This window comes from Pan paniscus, chromosome 10 (genome assembly GCF_029289425.2).
Source record: "Pan paniscus chromosome 10, NHGRI_mPanPan1-v2.0_pri, whole genome shotgun sequence".
Taxonomy (NCBI): Eukaryota; Metazoa; Chordata; class Mammalia; order Primates; family Hominidae; genus Pan; species Pan paniscus.
Window position 1 is genome coordinate 12,181,136 of NC_073259.2, and position 17,902 is coordinate 12,199,037.

Below are 17,902 nucleotides of genomic sequence, written 5' to 3' on the forward strand. Positions count from 1 at the left end.
CAGAGGCTTCATGAAGTGTGTGTGGTGACATTATTGCTCCCATGGCTAATGTAATGTGTGCATGTGTATTTATTTTAAAAATGTATTCGCTTTAATTTCTAGTATGGTAAGTATCAAAAGAACAAAATATAAGCAAAGCTCTTTGAGATCCTCAATTTCTAAGAGTGGGGTCTGAGACCAAAAAGTTTGAGAACCAGTGCTTTAGTAGAAAGAATTTTATCCTTACTCTGGACAAAGGAGAGAGAGGGAGAGAGAGAGAAGAGGAGAAGAGAGAGGAGAGGAGAGGAGAGAGAAGAGAGAAACAAGAGAGAGAGAGAAAAAGAAAGAATATTAAGGACCTAAAATGGAGGAGGCCTGGAAAAGGGGATGTGATGGAAGAGAGGATAACCTAAAAAGGGTTTGGACTTGGATGTTGCTGAGGGGGAAACTCTAAGTTAGTTTTGCCTTGCCCCAACTATCCCATGCTGGATGCCAAGTCTAAATTGTCACAAGTCACTATGCGAGAAAGAATGTAGTTCTGTCCATAGGAACTCTTGTATTAGGCCTCAGTGGTGAGCAGGGGAAGCCTAGGCCGAAATGAAAGGGGGTGGCATCCATGAGCCTAGACAGAAGTCAGCAGATGAACAGGCATCTCAGTAGCTTTGTCCACCAAACCTGGGGCTCTTCAGCTCTCAGGCCCCTGTGGCAGTTTAGATCCAGAATGCCCATTTTCTGTTCCATCTAACCAGCTTTTAGCAGTTTAATGCCCCGCCCACCCAAAGGCATTTCGTCCTCTTCTGCCCTCTGCACGGGTGGGCTCTCTGCATCACTTCCTACCGCTGGAGAAGGGGTGCTCTGCGTGCTCACAGTTTAAAGAAGCCATTTCCAGCAGCAATGCCTTCCCTGGGCCCTGGCTTCCACACTTTGTACTCTTCTGCGTTGCTAAGCTGGAATTGCCACCCAAAGGTCCAAGTGCCCAGCCCACCTTCTTGTGTGTACACCCTGCAAGCCTCCCAGAACGAGAGGCGTTGGGAGTCGGGCACGGACAGCGCAATGGCATGTGTGTTCAGAGGGCGGAATCCTGGGGACACTGTGTGAATGAAGACAGAGAGTGGGAGTCGGAGGGTCGGAGCAGCCCCTGACTGGCGGCATCCGGCCTGGTGGCGTCGGTGGTGACGGCGGACCTTTCGGATTGCGCGAGCGCCGCCCGCGTCCCGTTGGTGGCCAAGGTCCTGGCCCGGTGCGGAGTGCCCAGGCCGCGCAGGGTGTTGCGGAAGCCCTCGGCGCTAAAGTAGTACACCAGCGGGTCCAGCACGCAGTTGGCGCCGGCCAGCAGCACCATCACCATCAGCACCCCGCGCACGCGATCGCGGGCAGGCACGCTGGCCGCCACCAGCTTGCTCCGCAGCAGCCCGTAGACCGCCAGCGTGGCGTTGTAGGGCACGAAGCACAGCAGGAAGATGACGAGGTTAGCCAGCAGGAGGCGCACGGTCTTCCGCCGCCGCTGGCTCTGCGTGGCGTCGGGGCGCGCCAGCGTCCAGAAGACTCGGCCCGACGAGTAGACAACCGCCGCCAGGGGCAGCAGGAAGCCCAGCGCCTCGGCCAGCAGCACGAGGGGCAGCAGCCTGCCTTTCCACAGCTCGTCGCTGAAGCTCTCAAAGCATAGGCGCACCTCGAGGTCCTGGTAGCGGCAACGCGAGGGCCTGTGCACGCGGGCGGCGGGCACGGCAAACACCAGGATGAGCGCCCACACGCCCAGGCAGAGCAGCCGCGCCACGCGGGGCCGCCGCAGGTGGCGCAGTCGCAGCGGGTGCACGATGGCGGCGTAGCGGTCCACGTTGATGAGCATCAGGAAGATGCAGCTGCCGTACATGTTCATCTGGAAGATGGCGCCCGTCGTCTGGCACAGGAGGTCAGGGAAGGGCCAGTGGTGCAGTGCGTAGTAAGAGAGACGAACAGGCAGCGAGAGGGTGAAGAGCAGGTCGCTGGCCGCCAGGTTACACATGTACACGCTCACCACCGAGTGCACACGCAGCGCGCGCAGAAAGACCCAGAGGGCTAGAGCGTTGAGGGGGAGCCCGGCAGCCAGCACCAAGCTGTAGACCACCAAGTGCAGGCGGTGGGTAGGTCGGTAGTCAGGACACGGGAGAACAGAACTGTTGGTTGAGGAGCTGTTGGCTAACATCGTGCCAAAGTGGGAATGGGAGCTAGGCTGGGGATGCCATGGGGCACACCAGAGTCATGGCACGGCATTCACCTCCGGGGCTGGGGCCTAGAGGCTGTACAGACATGGTCCCAAAACAAGCAGAGGGAGGTCATGGGAATGTGGGCTATGGCTGCAGGGACAGATGGCTGCCAAGGGTTGGGTGCGTTTGGTCACAGCTTCATCAGCAGCAGAGACCTGGAATAGGAAGGCAAGCCGGAAGTTATACAGAGACAGGGCTGCACACACAAATGTTTAGCTCCACTGGCAGGCCTTCTGAATCTTTTCTCAGCCTCAAGTCTGCCATTGGGCTAGAATAGGTTCCTACAGCAGGACTATATAGTATAGTGTTAAACACCCAGGTTTGAAGGCAGGGACTCGGATGCCTAGGTTTAAATCTTGGTTTTGCTAACTTGCCTAGTTGTGTGACTTCAAAAAAATTAATCTTGGCTGGGTGCAGTGGCTTACACCTGTAATCCTGGCACTTTGGGAGGCCAAGGCAGACCAATTGCTTGAACCTAGGAGTTGGGGACCAGCCTGGGCAACACGGCGAAACCCCATCTCTACAAAAAAATACAGGGCCAGGTGCAGTGGCTCACACCTGTAATCCCAGCACTTTGGGAGGCCGAGGCGGGTGGATTACCTGAGGTCAGGAGTTCGAGACCAGCTTGGCCAACATGGTGGAACCCCATCTCTACTAAAAAAAATACCAAAAATTAGCCTGGCATAGGGGCGGGCACCTGTAATCCCAGCTACTCAGGGGGCTGAGACAGGAGAATTGCTTGAACCTGGGGGGTGGAGTTTGCAGTGAGCCAAGATTGCGCCATTGCACTCCAGCCTGGGCAACAAGAGTGAAACTCCATCTCAAAATAAATAAGTAAAATAAAATAAAAAATAAAAATAAGGCTGGGCACGGTGGCTCACATCTGTAATCCGAGCACTTTGGGAGGCTGAGGTGGGCGGATCACCTGAGGTCAGGAGGTTGAGACCATCCTGGCCAACATGGCAAAATCCTGTCTCTACTAAAAAAAAAAAAAAAAAAAAAATTAGCCGGGCGTGGTGGCAGGCGCCTGTAATCCCAGCTACTCAGGAGGCTGAGGCAGGAAGAATTGCTTGAACCCAGAAGGCAGAGGTTGCAGTGAGCCGAGATCACACCATTGCACACCATTGCACTCTGGCCTGGGTGACAGAGCAAGACTCTGTCTCAAAAAAAAAATAAAATAAAAAATATTAAAAAATTAAAAAATTAGCCAGGCATGGTGGCACATGCCTGTAGTCCCAGCTACTTGTGAGGCTGAGGTGAGAGAATCACTTGACTCCAGGGAGGTGGAGGCTGCAGTGCAGTGAGCCTCAAGCCCACCACTGCACTCCCGCCTGGGTGACAGAGTGAGCCCATCTCAAAAAAGAAAGAAGGAGGGCCAGGGCGGGCGTAGTGGCCCACGCCTGTAATCCAGCACTTTGGGAGACTGAGGCGGGCAGATCACCTGAGGTCAGGAGTTCGAGATCAGCCTGGCCAAGCTGGCAAAACCCTGTCTCTACTAAAAATACAAAAATTAGCCAGATGTGGTGGCATGCACCTGTAGTCCCAGCTACTCAGGAGGCTCACGCAGGAGAATCACTTGAACCCAGGAGGCGGAGGTTGCAGTGAGCTGACATCGTACCACTGCCCTCCAGCCTGGGTAACAAAACGAGACTCCATCTCAAAAAAAAAAAAAGGCGGCTGCACGGTACCTCATGCCTGTGATCTCAGCACTTTGGGAGGCTGATGTGGGTGGATTACTTGAGGCCAGGAGTTGAAGACCAACCTGGCCAACATGACAAAATCTTGCCTCTACTAAAAATACAAAGATTAGCCGGGTATGGTGGCGTGCAGTTGTAATCCCAGCTCCTCAGTAGGCTAAGGCATGAGAACTGATTGAATCCAGGAGGCAGAGGTTGCAATGAGTCGAGATGACGCCACTGCACTCCAGCCTGGGTGACAGAGCGAGACTCTGTCTCAAAAAATGAGAGAGAGAGAGAGAGAATTCATGAGGTTTGGAGATTAAGATGACGTATGTAAAACGCTTAGGTTGCTGTTACTATCTCAAGATCTCTTCCTTCCTTCTTTCCTTGCTTACTGAGCTCATAGAAAGTTCCAGGCATGTTCACAGCAGGGAACAAAGCAAAAAGTCTTTGCCCCCACCTCCTTTACATTCCATTGGAGGGAGACAGATAATAAGCACAAATCAATAGGTGGTCTTATGGAGCACCTCCTTGGACCAGGTGCTAGGCTAGCTCCTCATTATCCAAAGAATAAAGGTCAAACTCGAGTACGTGGGAGGCTGAGGCAGGAGAGTCCTTGAACCCGGGAGGCGGAGGTTGCAGTGAGCCGAGATCACGCCACTGCACTCCAGCCTGGGTGACAAAGTGAGACTCCATGTCAAACAAGCAAACAAGCAAACAAAACTCCCAAATACAGAACAACATCCCAGCCTTACTCATCACATGCATCACTGCGCCTGTGAGGGCTGGATTTGTGGTCAAAGCAAACTGGGTTCAGCTTAATGGTTTGACTTCTCAGTTTCTTCATCTGTAAAATGGGAATAATAATATAACAATGCCATCATAGGCTGACTGCATGCTAGTCTTGACCAGAGCCACGTGTGAATAAATTTGACAGCACAGTCTTGCTAGGCAGGGGAAGGCCCTGTGGGTTGAGTTTTGCCAAGTGCTCCCCCAGCAGGTCTAATCCATCGCACTCCGGCCTGGGAGACAGAGAGTCCGTCTCAAAACCAACAACAACAACAAAAAAGACCAAGACAGTGTTGCTTAACCGTCACCACTCTCTGTTTCCAGAAATATAACTTTTTCATCAAGCAAGCAACAACTCTGCAGTCATTAAGCAGTACTACCCACCGCACCCCATTCAGCTCCTGGTTCTAGTCTACTTTCTGTCTCAATGAATTTGCCTATTCTAGATACCTCATATGAGTGGAATCATACAATATTTGTCCTTTTGTGTCTGGTTTATTTCACTTAGCATAATGTTTCCAAGATCTATTCATGTTGTAGTATGTAAAGGAATTTCTTTTTTTTTCTTTTCCTTTTTTTTCTTTGAGACCTAGTTTCGCTCTTGTTGCCCAGGCTGGAGTGCAATGGCACGATCTCGGCTCACCGCAACCTCTGCTTCCAGGGTTCAAGCGATTCTCCTGCCTCAGCCTCCCAAGTAGCTGGGATTACAGGCATGCGCCACCATGCCTGGCTCATTTTGTATTTTTAGTAGAGACGGGGTTTCTCCCTGTTGGTCAGGCTGGTCTCGATCTCCTGACCTCAGGTGATCCGCCCGGCTCGGCCTCCCAAAGTGCTGGGATTACAGATGTGAGCCACCGCGCCTGGCCTGGAATTTCATTTTTATAGCTGAATAATGTATTTCATTGTATAATGTTTTGCTCATCCATTCATCTGTCAGTGAATACTTGGATTCTTTCCACCTTTTGGCTATTGTGAATAATGCCACTGTGAACATGGGTGTCTAGATGTCATCTTAGGGAGAGAAGTTGTCTGAGACCCTGAGCAATTATCCCAAGACACCGAGCTTATTACTTTCAAAAGGAACTGTTTAGGCCGGGCGTGGTGGTTCATGCTGGTAATCCCAGCACTTTGGGAGGCCGAGGCAGGCGGATCACGAGGTCAGGAGATTGAGACCACCCTGGCTAACACGGTGAAATCTCGTCTCTTTTAAAAATACAAAAAATTAGCCGGGCGTGGTGGCAGGCGCCTGTAGTCCCAGCTACTCAGGAGGCTGAGGCAGGAGAATAGCATGAACCCGGGAGGCGGAGCTTGCAGTGAGCCGAGATTGAGCCACTGCACTCCAGCCTGGGCAACAGAGACTCCATCTCAAAAAAAAAAAAAAAACGAGGGCCGGGCGCAGTGGCTCATGCCTGTAATCCCAGCACTTTAGGAGGCCAAGGCGGGCGGATCACAAGGTGAGGAGATCGAGACCATCCTGGCTAACATGGTGAAAGCCCGTCTCTACTGAAAATACAAAAAAATTTAGCTGAGCGTGGTGGCGGGCGCCTGTAGTCCCAGTTACTCAGGAGGCTGAGACAGGAGACTGGCGGGAACCCGGGAGGCAGAATTTGCACTGAGCCGAGTTCACGCCACTGCATTCCAGCCTGGGCGACAGTGAGACTCTGTCTCAAAAAAAAAAAAAAAGGAACTGTTTAAATTGTTGCAAGAAAATAAGTCATAAATCTGGCTATAAAAAGTTTTTTGTTTGTTTGTTTTTTGTTTTTTTGAGATAGGGTCTCACTCCGTGGTCCAGGCTGGAAAGCAGTGGCTCGATCTTGGCCCACTGCAGTCCTGAACTCCCAGATTCAAGTGATCCTCTTACCTCAGTCTCTGAGTAGTTGGACCTACAGGCGTGTGCCACCATCCCTGGCTAATTTTTAAATTTTTTGTAGATGGCCAGGGGCAGTGGCTTACGCCTGTAATCCTAGCACTTTGGGAGGCTGAGGTGGGTGGATCACTTGAGGTCAGGAGCTTGAAACCAGCCTAGCCAACATGGTGAAACCTCGTCTCTACTAAAAATACAAAAAAATAGCCAGGCATAGTGGCAGGTGCCTGTAATCCCAGCTACTCAGGAGACTGAGTCAGGAGAATCGCTTGAACCCAGGAGGCAGACAGAGGTTGCAGTGAGCTAAGATCGTGCCACTGCACTCCAGCCTGGGCAACAGAGCAAGACTCCATCTCAAAAAAAGAAAAAAATTTTTCATAGAAACGGGGTCTGACTGTGTTGCCCAGGCTGGTCTTAAACTCAGGCTCAAGCAATCCTTTTGCCCTGGGCTCTGTAAGTCCTAGGATTACAGGCATGAGCCACTGTACCTGGCCACAAGTTTTTCTTGTATTTGGTTTTGTTCTCCCTCCAACCACCACCATCAGCAGTTTGAGACTTGTAAGAGATATAGTAAAACAGTTAAAGGGAATAAAGAAATACTTCCTCTGCAAAATACCAGTCTCAACAATGAAAATAATACCAAATGAGACTTAAACATGCTGAAAAGCAAGTAAAACCAGGCTCATTTCTGATACACTCCCCTGCTCCATGCTCCTTTGCTCCATTCACACCAAACTAATACTAATTGTGGACATACCTTATGTTTTCAGGACTCTGCCTTTGTATGTGGTGTTTCTTCAACTTGGAATGCCCTGCCTCCCGTTCTCCAACTGGCAAGCCTAGTATTTTCTCAGGACTCTGCAAAGCCTTCCCTAACCGCCCCCGCAACACAAGGCGGATGTGGTACCCTCACTTGTGCCTCCGCAGCAGTGCGCAGGTTTATCAGAGCTCTCCCCATGCATGGTAGTCAGCTGTTCCTGGTCTGCCCCTCCCATTAGACTGTGAACTCTTAAGAGGGAGGGGCTGTGGACCATGGCTTATTCATCTTTGTGTATTCTCAGCACCTACCTCTGTAAATGTTAAAAATAATAGGTATCATTTACTGATCATCACCATATTTTAATTTCTATACATAATATCTAACATAGATACATTATTTCACTTCTTCATTGTCCAACTGAAATGTATAAAGTGGGTTATTTGAAGTGGGTTGTTAAAAATAACCACTTCCAAAAGTGGTGACATAAACTCATCTTTCACACATACACATAAATATGCCTCCTTGAATCACTTGAACCCAAGAGGCGGAGGTTGCAGTGAACGAAGATCATGCCACTGCACTACAGTTTGGGCAACAGAGTGAGACTCCGTCTAAATAAAAATAAGTAAATAGACCGGGAATGGTGGCTCATGCCTGTAATCCCAGCACTTTGGGAGGCCGAGGCAGGCATATCACGAGGCCAGGAGTTCGAGACCAGCCTGGCCAACATGGTGAAACCCCGTCTCTACTAAAAATACAAACAATTAGCCGGGCGAGGTGGCAGGTGCCTGTAATCCCAACTACTCGGGAGGCTGAGGCAGGAGAATTGCTTGAACCCAAGGGGCGGAGGTTGCAGTGAGCAGAGATCGTGCCACTGCACTCCAGCTTGAGTGACAAAAGCGAAACTCCATCTCAAAAAAATAAATAAACCTCCTTACAATTCCCCCTTAAGTGCATACGTAAGCACTTAGTTTGCTGTTTTGAGCCCCTCAATCGTTTTATGTATATTTGTTCTATTTCCCCAACTAGATGGTAAGCTCCTAAGGTGGGAGCACACCTTGCAGACACATTTCACTCTCTGCATTTAGCAGGCCCTGAGCGATACTCATTGGCTGCTTAACAGGAAATTCACCCTCCCCACCTCCTACACCCATCCCGCCCCCAACTACCCCCGCCCACGCTCTAATCCTGTGATAATAGCTCTTGTATCAATCTTGTCCAAATGTATAACTCAGTAAAAGACCACTTCCCTTAAAAGACCTGTTTGGAAACAGCTTGCAAACAAGATTTCAATAACAGTTTACACTATGATTACAGTATCACTTGATCATTCTTTTCTTTTTCTTTTTTCTTTTTTCTTTTTTTTTTTTTTGAGACGGAGTCTTGCTCTGTCGTCCAGGCTGGAGTGCAGTGGCTCAATCTGGGCTCACTGCAAGCTCTGCCTCCCGGGTTCACGCCATTCTCCTGCCTCAGCCTCCCGAGTAGCTGGGACTACAGGCACCTGCCACCTCACCCGGCTAATTTTTTGTATTTTTAGTAGAGCTGGGGTTTCACTGTATTAGCCAGGATGGTCTCTATCTCCTGACCTCGTGATCTGCCCGCCTTGGCCTCTCAAAGAGCTGGGATTACAGGCGTGAGCCACCGCGCCCGGCCCACTTGATCATTCTTAACCATTACTTGGAGAACCAGTAGATCCTTCCAATTAGAAAGCATATACTAGACACTGAATGAGTGGATGGATGATTTTCAAAGAACCTCAAGTCTGTCTTTCTTTCTTTCTTTCTTTTCTTTCTTTCCTTCCTTCCTTCCTTCCTTTTCTTTTTTGAGATGGAGTTTCGCATGCTCTGTCACCCAGGCTGCAGTGAAGTGGCACAATCTCGGCTCACTGCAACCTCCGCCTCCCGGGTTCAAGTGATTCTCCTGCTTCAGCCTCCTGAATAGCTGAGATTACAGGCGCTCACCACCACGCCCAGCTAATTTCTTTTTTTTTTTTTTTTTTTTTGAGATGGAGTTTCACTTTTGTTGCCCAGACTGGAGTGCAATGGCACGATCTCCGCTCACCGCAACCTCTGCCTCCCAGGTTCAAGCGATTCTCCTGCCTCAGCCTCCTTAGTAGCTGGGATTACAGGCATGTGCCACCACGCCCAGCTAATTTTGTATTTTTAGTAGAGACGGGGTTTCTCCATGTTGGTCAGGCTGGTCTCGAACTCCCAACCTCAGGTGATCTGCCCGCCTCGGCCTCCCAAAGTGCTGGGATTACAGGCGGGAACCACCATGCCCGGCCAATTTCTGTATTTTTAGTAGAGAAGACTGGGTTTCACTATGTTGGCCAGGCTGGTCTCGAACTCCTGACCTCAGGTAATCCGCCTGCCTTGGCCTCCCAGAGTGCTGGGATTTACACTGTGCCTGGCTGATCTCAAGTCTTTCTGTTGAAAAAGTTACAATGTACCGGGCACAGTGGCTCACGCCTGTAATCCCAGCACTTTGGGAGGCCGAGGTGGGCGGATTACCTGAGGTCAGGAGTTCGAGACCAGCCTGGCCAACATGGTGAAACCTCATCTCTACTGAAAATACAAAAATTAGCCAGGCGTGGTGGCACACGCCTGTAATCCCAGCTACTCGGGAAGCTGAGGCAGGAGAATTGCTTGAGCCCGGGAGACGGAGGTTGCAGTGAGCCGAGATCGTGCCACTGCACTCCAGCCTGGCCAACAGAGCGAGACTGTGTCTCAAAAAAAAAAAAAAAAAAAAAAGAAAGGGCCGAGTGCGGTGGCTTACACCTGTAATCCCAGCACTTTGGGAGGCCAAGGTGGGTGCATCATGAGGTCAGGAGACCAAGACCATCCTAGCTAACATGGTGAACCCCATCTCTACTAAAAATACAAAATATTAGCCGGGCTTGGTGGCACCTGCCTGTAATCCCAGCTACTCGGGAGGCTGAGGCAGGAGAATCGCTTGAACCCGGGAGGCAGAGGTTGCAGTGAGCCGAGATTGCGCCACTGCACTCCAGCCTAGATGGCAGAGTGAGACTCCGTCAAAAAAAAAAAAAAATTAAAATGTTAAATAGACCAAGATTATTAGTTGAGCGGCTACTTAAAGGTAAAGTTAGGCGAAGTGATGGCTCACACCTGTAATCCCAGCACTTTGGGAGGCTGAGGCGGGCGGATCACCTGAGATCAGGCATTCAAAACCAGCCTGGTCAACATAGTGAAAACCCCATCTCTACTAAAAATACAAAAATTAGCCAGGCATGGTGGCGGCATCTGTAATCCCAGCTACTCGGGAGGCTGAGGCAGGAGAATCCCTTGAACCCAGGAGGCGGAGGTTGCAGTGAGCTGAGATCGCGCCACTGCACTCCAGCCTGGGCGACAAGAGTGAAACTCTGTCTCAAAAAACATAAATAAATAAATGTAAAGGTATAGCTAGGAATTTTTTAGCAAAGGAAATGGCGATGCTCTCTTGTTACTCTATTCCAAAGGGGAGAAGTTCTTGGGTTTCTTTTTTTTTTGGATACAGTCTCACTTTGTTTGGAGGCTGGAGTGCAGTATCACAATCTTGGCTCACTGCAACCTCCGCCTCCTGGGTTCAAGCAATTCTCATGCCTCAGCCACCCAAGTAGCTGGGATCATAGCTCGCACCACCACACCTGCCTAATTTTTTGTGTTTTCAGTAGAAATGGGGTTTCACCATGTTGGCCAGGCTAGGCTGGTCTCCTGACCTCAAGTGATCTGCAGACCTCGGCTTCCCAAAGTGCTGGGTGCTGGAATTACAAGAGTGAGCCACTGCACCCAGCCCATCTTTTTTTTTTTTTTTTTTTTTTTTGAGACGGAGTCTCCCTGTTGCCCAGGCTGGAGTGCAGTGGTACAGTCTCAGCTCACTGCAACCTTTGCCTCCCAGGTTCAAGCAATTCTCTTGTCTCAGCCTCCTGAGTAGCTGGGACTACAGGCGCACGCCACCATGCCTGGCTAATTTTTGTATTTTTAGTAGAGACAGGTTTCACCATATTGGTCAGGCTGGTATTGAACTCCTGACCTCAGTTGATCCACCCGGCTCGGCCTCCCAAAGTGCTGAGATTATAGGCATGAGCCACCGCACCTGGCCCCAGCCCATCTTTATAAAGGAGCCTGGTTGTCAGAAAGCCACCTCTTTCTGACAGTCACACAGAATGGCCCAAGCTGAGCACTGAGAGCTGCCAGGCCCCTGGCCTGGTCCCCATCCCACACTCCTGCTTCCCGAGCCCTGGGGCTCCCTTCAGGAGCTGAATGGGCACAGTGCCAGGCCAGATGGCGAAGATGGAAAAAACTGCCAAAAAGGAGGCTAACAGGATGTGGAAGGAGGGAATCTAGGTGTGGGGGAGGGGCAGCCCAGACCCTCTCCCCCAATCCTGCCTTGAAGAAGAGGTCAGGCTGTAGGAGAGATGCAGGAATCAAAGAAATGGCAGCTGCCCCAGAAAAGAAGGAACACCAGGAAGGAGGGACATGGAGGCCCCCATAGGCTGAAGAACGTCGGCACACACTGATGTCAGGTAAGTATACCACTCATTACACGTGTGTGCACAGACACATATACACACACGCTAAGAGATGTGCACACAAGGCCCCTAGTAACATAGAACTCAGTGTCTATACACATCCTGTAATAAACAACGTATGTGCACAGACAACTGGGCTGGGGAGGAAGAGAAAGAAGGCCCTGCCTTAGGGACAGTATCCTTACACAGACAGAACCAGGCAGCTTCACAAGCATGGGAGATCTCAACCCCAAGGCACTGAGGAGCAAAGTGACCACGACACACACAGAGGGTCCGGGACTGCTCCTTCTATATCACCCACCCCAACACCGCTCACACACCAGAGTGTGTGCAGCCACCTTCCTTCTCCCTGGGTCTCCGTCCTTCAGCTTCCCACGTACACATCCGGGGGCCAGGTTACTTACCTCCTCAGGGCCTCTGGGATCTGTCCCATTTGCCCTCTGAGCTGGGCTGGGCACTGCTCTTTGCTGAGATAAGCCAGAGGGGCAGGGCTATTTTATGCCAGAGGCAGGAAGTGAGAACAAGAGTGTAAAAGTGAGCAGGAGGTGCAATCATGATCATTCCCTCACTCTCCTCCACACACCCTGCCCTGGTATCCAGCCTCTGGCAAATGACGTTGAGGGGAGCTGAAGAGAAAGGACCAGGGGGCTGGGAACAATGAGAAGGGCAGGGGCAGGGGAATGCCTCCTCTTTGCCCACTTCCTCCCCCATACCCTTCCTGTGTTGCCCACCTCCCCGCAAACACCACATGCCTTGCTCTGTCTTTTGCCTCCTTTCTTTCTTTCCGTTTTTTTTTCTTTTTTTTTTTTTGAGACGGAGTCTCGCACTGTCGCCTGAGCTGGAGTGCAATGGTGCAATCTCAGCTCACTGCAACCTCTGCCTCCCGGATTCACGCGATTCTCCTGCCTCAGCCCCCTGAGTAGCTGGGATTACAGGCGCACACCACCACACCCGGCTAATTTTTTGTATTTTTCGTAGAGACGGGGTTTCACTATATTGGCCAGACTGGTCTTGAACTCCTGACCTTGTGATCTGCCTGCCTCGGCCACCCAAAGTGCTAGAATTACAGGCGTGAGCCACTGGACCCGGCCTGCCTCCTCTTTCAAATAATTCACATCCTGGGTCCCCCGACTCCAATTCCTAGGGTCAGAGGTCTGAAAAGAAGGTTCTTACATCTCCCCATCCTCCTTGCCCCTGAGGATCAGCTCTGGAATAGCCCCACCCTCATTTTAGAGTCTCGTGGCCCATCAGTGTCTCAGCCCCGACACAGGAAGTCCCTCTTTAGTATGTACTCTAACCCACTCGCTGAATTAGCGAAGCCTACTTCCTCTGCTTCTGTGTTCAGGCAGCGCTGAGAGGATGCACCCTTTCCCCACAGACAGGCTTCATCATGAAGACTCAGTATCTCTATATCCAGGCCCTCCAAACAGACCCCAGCTGTGCTGAGCCTCCAGCAGAAGCTTAGCTCAGTCCAAAGCCTTTGTGAAAAGCTCTGTCCCAGAGCTATTTTGAGGGCACAAATGAATCCTTTTCTTCCGCTTATCCTGGTCCTGAGGGCCAGGGATGAGATGGAAGACTAAATGGAACAGGAGGATGAATCCTCATCCTCAAGGTTTGGAGACAGTACAAAGTCCCCAGGGTGAGCGGGGAGGCCTCCTTCTGCCCAGGGGCCACATTCTTCCTCAGAGAGGAGTCTCTGGCACGGGTCCCGGGTGTCAGGTCGTGTCTTCCCTCCTCCCTGGCCCAGGCCTGCCCGCTTCTCCAGCCAGAATTCCTGCTCCTGCCTTTCCCCACCCTTCTCTGCTGAAGCCTGTCTTTTCCTGCATTTCCAGCATCATCCTCGGCCCTGGCTTCTCCCTCCCTGAGTACTCTGACCTCGTCCCTCCTGACATTTGTCTGGGAAAAGGCAGAAAGCAAAGGTGGCCTACAGCTCCATAACTAGTTTCCCTGATGTGCGGATATCACCTTGCCATGGTGCCTCTCCCTTTACCCTGCTTTCAAGAGCTGGAAAAGCAAGAAAGTCAGTCCCAAAAGAAGCCACGGAGGCAGGCCCAGCCCCCTGACGTGTGTCCTGAGGTGGTCTGTGTGCATCTGACCCTTGCTTGTAGCCTGGCAGGTCCTGCTTCCTCAGGGAAATCCACCAGAGCCTGTGGGCTTTGCTGACCTCACTTGACTTTAGTGTGCACGGGCTTCAGCCCTCACCGCTCTTGCCGGCTCCTTCTCCTGGGTTTTGTTTTTTTTTTCTGAGATGGAGTCTCGCTTGCTGTGTTACCTAGGCTGGAGTACAGTGGTGCAATCTCAGCTCACTGCAACCTCCGCCTCCCGGGTTCAAGCAATTCTCCTGCCTCAGTCTCCCGAGTAGCTGAGACTACAGGCGCCTGCCACCAGGCCCGGCTAATTTTTGTATTTTTAGTAGAGATGGGTTTTCACTATGTTGGCCAGGCTGGTCTTGAATGCCTGACCTCAGGTGATCTGCCCTCCTCAGCCTCCCAAAGTGCTGGGATTACAGGCGTGAGCCACTGTGCCCGGCCATTCTCCTGGGCTTTTTAAAATGCCCCTGGGCATAAAAGATCTCTGTCAGTAGGTATGTCCTGGGGTATGCACTGGGGGCAGCAGAGTAGGGAGAGCAGATGGCATCAGACAGATGGAGTTGGGCTCTAGTGCCTCTTGAGTGGCTGGGTGGTGAGTCCTGTACATACTGCATGTGAGTAAGTTTCTGTCTCACCTCAATCCCTGCCTCCATGTCCCACTGGGTCTACAACTTTAGCTCACCCTAAAAGGAGGATTTCTGCCAGCCTGGGCAGCATAGTGGGACCCCATCTCTACAAAAAATATATATATTTTTTGAGATAGAGTCTCACTCTGTTGCCAGGCTTGAGTGCAGTGGTGTGACCTCAGCTCACTGCAACCTCCGCCTCCCGGGTTCAAGGGATTCTCCTGCCTCAGCCTCCCGAGCAGCTGGGACTATAGGCGTGTGCCACCGTGCCCAACTAATTTTTGTATTTTCAGTAGAGACGGGGTTTCACCATGTTGCCTGGGATGGTCTCGATCTCTTGACCTTGTGATCTGCCCGCCTTGGCCTCCCAAAGTGCTGGGATTACAGGCGTGAGCCACCACGCTCCGCTTTACAAAAAAATTTCAAAAAACTAACAGAGGCCGAGTGTGTGGCTCGCGCCTGTAATCCCAGCACTTTGGGAGGCAGAGGCGAATGGATCACTTTAGCGCGAGTTCAAGACCAGCCTGGGCAACATGGTGAAACCCTGTCTCTACACAAACACACACACACACACACACACACACACACACACACAAATACAAAAAGTAGCTGATCGTGGTGGCTCAAGCCTATATTTCCAGCTACTCTGGAGGCTGAGGCAGGATAATAGCTGGAACCCAGGAGGCGGAGTTTGCAGTGAGTCTAGATCATGCCACTGCACTTTAGCCTGGACGACAGAGCGAGACCCCATCTCAAAAAAAAAAACAAATTAGCCGGGCATGGTGGTGCCTGCCTGTAGTCCCAGGTACTCGGGAGGCTGAAGTGGGACGATTGCTTGAACCCAGGAGTTTGAGGCTGCAGTGAGCCATGTTCATGCCACTGCACTCCAGCCTGGGCAACAGAGTGAGATCCTGTCTTGAAAAAAAAAATGGCTGGGCACCGTGGCTTATGCCTGTAATCCCAGCACTTTGGGAGGCCGAGGCAGGTGGATCATGAGGTCAGGAGTTCAAGACCAGCCTGGCCAAGATGGTAAAACCCTGTCTCTACTAAAAATGCAAAAATTAGCCGGGCATGGTGGTGCGTACCTATAATCCCAGCTACTCAGGAGGCTGAGGCAGAGAATTGCTTGAACCCAGGAGGCGGAGGTTGCAGTGAGCTGAGAGCGTGCCACTGCACTCCAGCCTGGGTGACAAAGGGAGACTCTGTCTCAAAAAAAAAAAAAAAGGAAGGAAGGAAGAGAGAAAAAAAGGAGTAGTTCTGGAGATACAATCTGGTGGAGGTCCCCTTCTTGTCATGGGGGCCCCACAACCACAGGGAAGAGGTAGGCCCCATCCTCATGGTGTGATGTGAAGGTATCATAAAGCCCTGCTGACCTCCGAATATGTCCCCCACCTCCAAAATTCCATCCCCTGAAGCCACCATCTATCAGAGCCATAGGGACATCAAAGACCATCAGTCTAATCCCCTTATATAGATGCACCTTTTGGGTTAAGGCAGCACTTCCTGAAGATCCCATTACAGTACACCTTGGCTAGTTGGGAAGGATAACACTGAGAACACATCTCTGCCAGTCAACCCATTAGCAAGTTTGATTAGATCAGCTCATTGTCATCTGCCTGGCCCTGGGGGATGTGTGGTGTAGGGGTTGAGGTTTAACTGCGAGTGGAAAAAGTGTGTAAACAGTCCCCAGAGGGCCCTCCCTGGGAGGCCCAAGGCTCAGTTCCACAGTGGGGGCCTAGAGGGGGAGGGGGAGGACACAGCCTCTGCGAGATGCCCCAGAGTGGGGGCTTCAAGCATCAAAGAGGAGCACTCCCGAGGTGTAGCAGGCATGTTAGCTGTTTGTCCAACGCCATCTGAAAAGATCTGTCTATTTGAGGCAGCTCCTTTCGGCTTTTTACTCTGTTCAGAAGGGTTTTCCAGGGCCCACGCCCACCCTCTTCTCTGTCCCCCACCCAAATCCCCTATTTCTACAGGGGGGTGCTGCCCCTTGTGCTCCCTGTGCAGTTCAATTCGTGACACCCCCATACCTGTGCTCCGTGTTGCTCTGCGCTGCCCCAAGCTGGCTTCAGCTGCCTGCTCTGGGCTGGGCTGGGCTGGGCTGGGCTGGGCTGGGCTGGTAGGACCTGCTCCCGGGGGCGGGAGGGGACACACCCACCTCAGCAGATCTCAGCACATCCCTCCCAGCTCAGTGCACTCACCCAACCCCACATGGGCCAAGGAGAGAGTGAAGAGGAAGCATTGCCCTCAGAGGCCTTCACGGACTGGCCAGAGAAGAAACCCCAGCAGCTAAGGATACTTAATCCAGCCCCGACTAGGAACTGCCCCCACCCATCGTTCAGATATTCCTGCTGTGTCTGGGAACTCTTCCTGGCACACCCACCGTCTGATGCCAGATGACTAACCCACCAGCCTCTCGCTGTCCTCACCGGTTCCCCCTGGGTGTCTGTCTTCCTTTCCTAGGTCTGCCAGGTGGTTTAGTCCATGCCACTCGTGGCTTAGTCCATGCCACTTGTGGCTTGTGCCCCACCCTGCCCGGGGCCCTCTGCATGACGGTGCTCTGCTAGGTCCTGCCTCCCACTGAGCACACTTGGCTCCCGTATTGAGCAGTCACTAGGCTGGATGGTTCCTCTTTGCTTAGGTCTGTTTCCCCCCAGCCCCTTGTCTTGTGTCCTCGGGCCAGACAACACAGAGACAAGTGGCCCTGTGGGCACAGGGCTGGGCATGTTGTCCATGCTCAATAAATAAAAACAAGTTCAAGTTTTTTGGTGGTAGGTGGAAAAGGGATTGTGGTGAAATGAGTTTGGGAAGCACTAGGTTAAACAGGTTTCTCTATTACCGCGCTCCGGAGGGCCTTAACATGCTATCAGATGATAGGCCTTGTGTTGATCATGGAAACTGGGTGAAGGGTACATGACAGTGCATTATACTTTTCTATTTTTGTGCATGTTTGAACTCTCATAGTAAGCAAGCTTTAACAAAATGCTGTTAATTACTGCGAACCTATAGAAGGGAGAGAGACTCTACAGTGTCCCTGGAACATACTTTGGGATATGTCAACTTACTAAAGGCCAATGCTGAGCCAGGCACGGTGGCTCACGCCTGTAATCCCAACACTTTGGGAGGCCAAGGCGGGCAGATCACGAGGTCAGGAGTTCAAGACCAGTCTGGCCAATATAGTGAAACCCCTTCTCTACTAAAAATACACAAAAAATTAGCCGGGCTTGGTGGTGTGCGCCTGTAATCCCAGCTACTTAGGAGGCTGAGGCAAGAGAATCACGTGAACCCAGGAGGCGGAGGTTGCAGTGAGCCAAGATAGTGCCACTGCACTCTAGCCCAGGCAA

The 17,902-nt window shown here is 51.5% G+C and overlaps 1 protein-coding gene across 3 annotated transcripts; it reads right to left on the reverse strand.

Moving 5' to 3' along the window:
• Positions 1 to 51: 51 nt before the first annotated feature.
• LPAR5 (lysophosphatidic acid receptor 5) lies at positions 52 to 17,044 on the reverse strand. 3 transcript variants are annotated; one of them, XM_003820294.5, is made up of 2 exons: positions 16,589 to 17,044; positions 52 to 2,380 (listed from the first exon to the last, which is right to left on the reverse strand). In XM_003820294.5, exon 2 carries the CDS (start codon positions 2,162 to 2,164, stop codon positions 1,046 to 1,048), a length of 1,119 nt encoding a protein of 372 aa, XP_003820342.1. In that variant the 5' UTR covers positions 2,165 to 2,380; positions 16,589 to 17,044; the 3' UTR covers positions 52 to 1,045. The 3 variants fall into 3 exon arrangements, with proteins under 3 accessions (XP_003820342.1, XP_003820343.1, XP_014202560.1); XM_003820295.6 differs by lacking the exon at positions 16,589 to 17,044 and adding an exon at positions 12,250 to 14,589; XM_014347074.5 differs by lacking the exon at positions 16,589 to 17,044 and adding an exon at positions 7,315 to 9,679.
• Between the last annotated feature and the right edge of the window lie 858 nt (positions 17,045 to 17,902).

What these genes read in the sequence shown, in the direction of transcription:
- LPAR5 (XM_003820294.5), bottom strand. Translation starts at nt 2,164, where the DNA reads ATGTTAGCCAACAGCTCCTCAACCAACAGTTCTGTTCTCCCGTGTCCT.